Source organism: Cantharellus anzutake (assembly GCF_015039405.1).
Source record: "Cantharellus anzutake strain C23 chromosome Unknown EI90scaffold_111, whole genome shotgun sequence".
NCBI classification, from domain to species: domain Eukaryota; kingdom Fungi; phylum Basidiomycota; class Agaricomycetes; order Cantharellales; family Hydnaceae; genus Cantharellus; species Cantharellus anzutake.
The window spans coordinates 55,583-58,597 of record NW_024067061.1 but is presented as its reverse complement, the minus strand read 5'-3'; the positions used below and the strand labels follow the sequence as shown (position 1 = coordinate 58,597).

Genomic DNA, 3,015 nt, shown 5'->3' with positions numbered 1-3,015 from the left:
TTGAAGCCGAAATCCCGGCTCACTCGCCTAAGTAGCCTCGGCCTCGAGATCAGTGGGGTTTATCCCTTGCTAAAGCTCGGTCGGGTGTAGGACGCCTTTACCACTAGCGGGCAATGCTCGGTCGCCTATGGCTACCCTCGGCGAACCTTCGCACGATTCTGACACTGATCCACAGTAGGTTGTGCCCTGGACAGGGCTGGTTACACCTGGGACTGTGGACCATAGGGGAGGGTCATGGGGACCCGGGAGTCGTCCCCTGACATGCAGATGCTGTGAAAATACTAGCGAAGTTTAACTCAGTCTCAAGCTGAATAGCATGGAGAACTAGTTAACATTACCTAGCGAAGTTTAACTAAAGATAATACACATTTAGATATGAAGGGAAATTAGAATGAAAGAAAGTACTGACCTCAGTCTCAAGCTGAATAGCGTGGAGAACTGAGGAAAAAGGAAATGAATAGAAAGAGCGGGTATGTCCGTATAGTCGGTAGCGGATAATTCCGCGATAATAGAAAAGGGAAAAGTATTCATTTACAGGTCAGGTGAAAGTCACCTGGTCAGAAACCTCCGGAACGCGCGCTGCACTCCAACAGATGCATTCACGCACACAGTAATTTCCACTTGGCAGGGGCTCCAGCCCTCGTTAAGTATTCTACTTCTACATGGGCCCGCTGCCTGCTCCACCAGATCCTTGTACTAATCGCAGAAGGGTGGAGGACCGGTGCAATTCGATACGACCGAATATTGGCATTCCGCACCATCCAACACACGACTGCATTTCGTGCCTCCATCACCTTTTGTGCATTCTCCGCTGAGTCCAGCTGCATACCAGTGGTTCCTGGTCCCATCTACTGAGATATCCGTGTTACAAACCGAGCCGTTTGTCAAACTCCCGGAGTGAGTAATGCCAACGATCCAGTGCTGCACTGTATCTTGGCAAGCGCCTGTTAGGTAAACAATAGGTTAAGAGCAGGAGCAAATTACGTTTTAGGTTTTGGTTCAACCTACCTAGAGACCCAGGGACGACATTCCCAGGGACGATGGCCCAATCGACTTCCAGCCTGTGACTAGTGTTGCACTTGACCAAAGCAGTGTAGAAATCAGCCGCGACGATGGGAAGTATTGCGATTGAGGCAAAGGCACTCCAGAATCGCATTGTTGACTTTCAGAAAGCTGGCAGGTAGTTTGCACATGGTGTGAGAAGCCACTGTGTATGTAATGTGTGTGTGAATCAAGGAGTACTAACCTTAGTCTCGAGCGTAGCGTAGGTGCTTGGAGGACTAGAGAGAAAGGAAGGGGAACCCAGCCAGACATATATGTAGGCCACGATCCAGCCAAAAATTTGAGCAGTGAAAAATCAATCTTCTCCACAAAACACGAGAAACTACTCACCTATCAATGGCTCCAACTACACACGCGCCAACCCAGGTCACACCATCAAGTGCTAAACGCTGATTCAGACGTATGTGATCGGCATGCCACATGTTATTGGTTTTGGAATTTGACTCCGAGTGCATGCATCGGCCAGAGAACAGAATGTGTTGGCGGTTAGGGTCCTGTACATCTTAAAATAAAAGGTTTGAGCTGAGAGCGAGGGGCCGGGAGGGGTGCCCTGTTGGAGTAGCTAGTCTGACGCCATTGGTGCTGATGGCAGGCTAGCCACCAGCCTAGTGTGGCGAAGCTGAGGAACACAAAGGTTAGGCTCACGCTTTCGCCTTTTCCGGCATGCATGTGGGGGGGGGGGGGCGTTACAATTACTGAGCGTTCCGTCACGCCGCACCTAAGTTACGCAGCTTGATTTATTCCGTTACGCACAAATATATGCGGGCATTGGCTCAAGATGTTCTACGAGTGAACCGCTGGGGTATTGGGATTATGACCTAGCGGCGTTTACTTAAGCGCTAGGAGAACATATACAACGTTAGAACGTCTGACTGGTTCGTTCCAAAAGACGAAAAGAAATCTCACCTCAGTTCCAAAGACGTGAACTGAGGAGAGAGGAAAGAAAAAATGGCGCGATCAGGTGGCTTTTAAACCGTCCTCGACTGCGTACATCAACATCTGCACCAAAAGTAGAAGCACCGGGCAATCCTTCAAGGAAATGTCCGTGCGCAAGAAATATAGTCCATTCAACTCAATGGGTAGTCCACAGCGTACTACAAGGATCGAGCAAGAAAACTTCAACATGGGGGGGGACTATATTTGAAACGCCGTTTACAATAGTAATACGTCCATCGCCCAAGAGCGCGATCGCACGGTATCCAGTAAATCCTTGGTATCGTGTTCGATTCGCCATCGCGGGATTATCTTCCCTGGCCTTCCAGAGTTTCACATAGGGCATATTGCTTTCATACAACTGATCGGTAGTATTTGGGGTCATATCCAAAGATCCTTTAGTCCTCATCCCCGCTTGTTGGTGTTGATCTGGATTGCTGGCGTGCGAGTTCTTCTCTGTTTGGTCTAATTAATGATATTGTAATATCACACGTTGTTGAACAATTCAGAGGTCAGCAACCGAAGGTTGCCCATGAAACCGCCTTATGTTACTCCTACCGTCCCGATATTACGTAAAACGTGCCACTTTGCCTTTTTCGTTCATTACGTGGCTTTCACAGACAAATCTTTCGCGTGCGATCCGGTGTCTATCTATCCCCGGTCTCGGTTTGACCAAGTCCGCGAGCGAGACTTCCCGGCCCCCACCCCCCTTTTCAGGGAGCATTTCTCCATCACTCCTAACCGACGGCTCGTTTCACCCGAGCACCAATACATATCGAACTCTTGATCGCTCTCAGATTTTGATTTTGGGCGTTCGGGTTTTCGATACGACTCCATAACCTAGGAAATGGACTTCATTTTTTATTCAACATCTATATAACACTTTACTGGCTGCGAAAGGCAGTTGATCCATTCTAGACACCTGTAGGGTCCGAGCCAAGACGGACAAATCTTTTACACGGTCTGAGACACCAACTGGCTCCGTTGGGGGGGCCAAGCAAACTAAAGATTCCCATTACT

At 49.0% G+C, this 3,015-nt stretch overlaps 1 protein-coding gene across 1 annotated transcript; it reads right to left on the bottom strand.

Moving 5' to 3' along the window:
• Positions 1-324: 324 nt before the first annotated feature.
• On the bottom strand, positions 325-1,305 carry EI90DRAFT_3085353 (uncharacterized protein). The gene is given in 4 exon segments (XM_039062128.1): positions 325-944; positions 1,009-1,172; positions 1,231-1,232; positions 1,248-1,305. 2 exon segments carry the CDS (start codon positions 1,154-1,156, stop codon positions 697-699), a joined length of 396 nt encoding a protein of 131 aa, XP_038909381.1. The 5' UTR covers positions 1,157-1,172; positions 1,231-1,232; positions 1,248-1,305; the 3' UTR covers positions 325-696.
• Between the last annotated feature and the right edge of the window lie 1,710 nt (positions 1,306-3,015).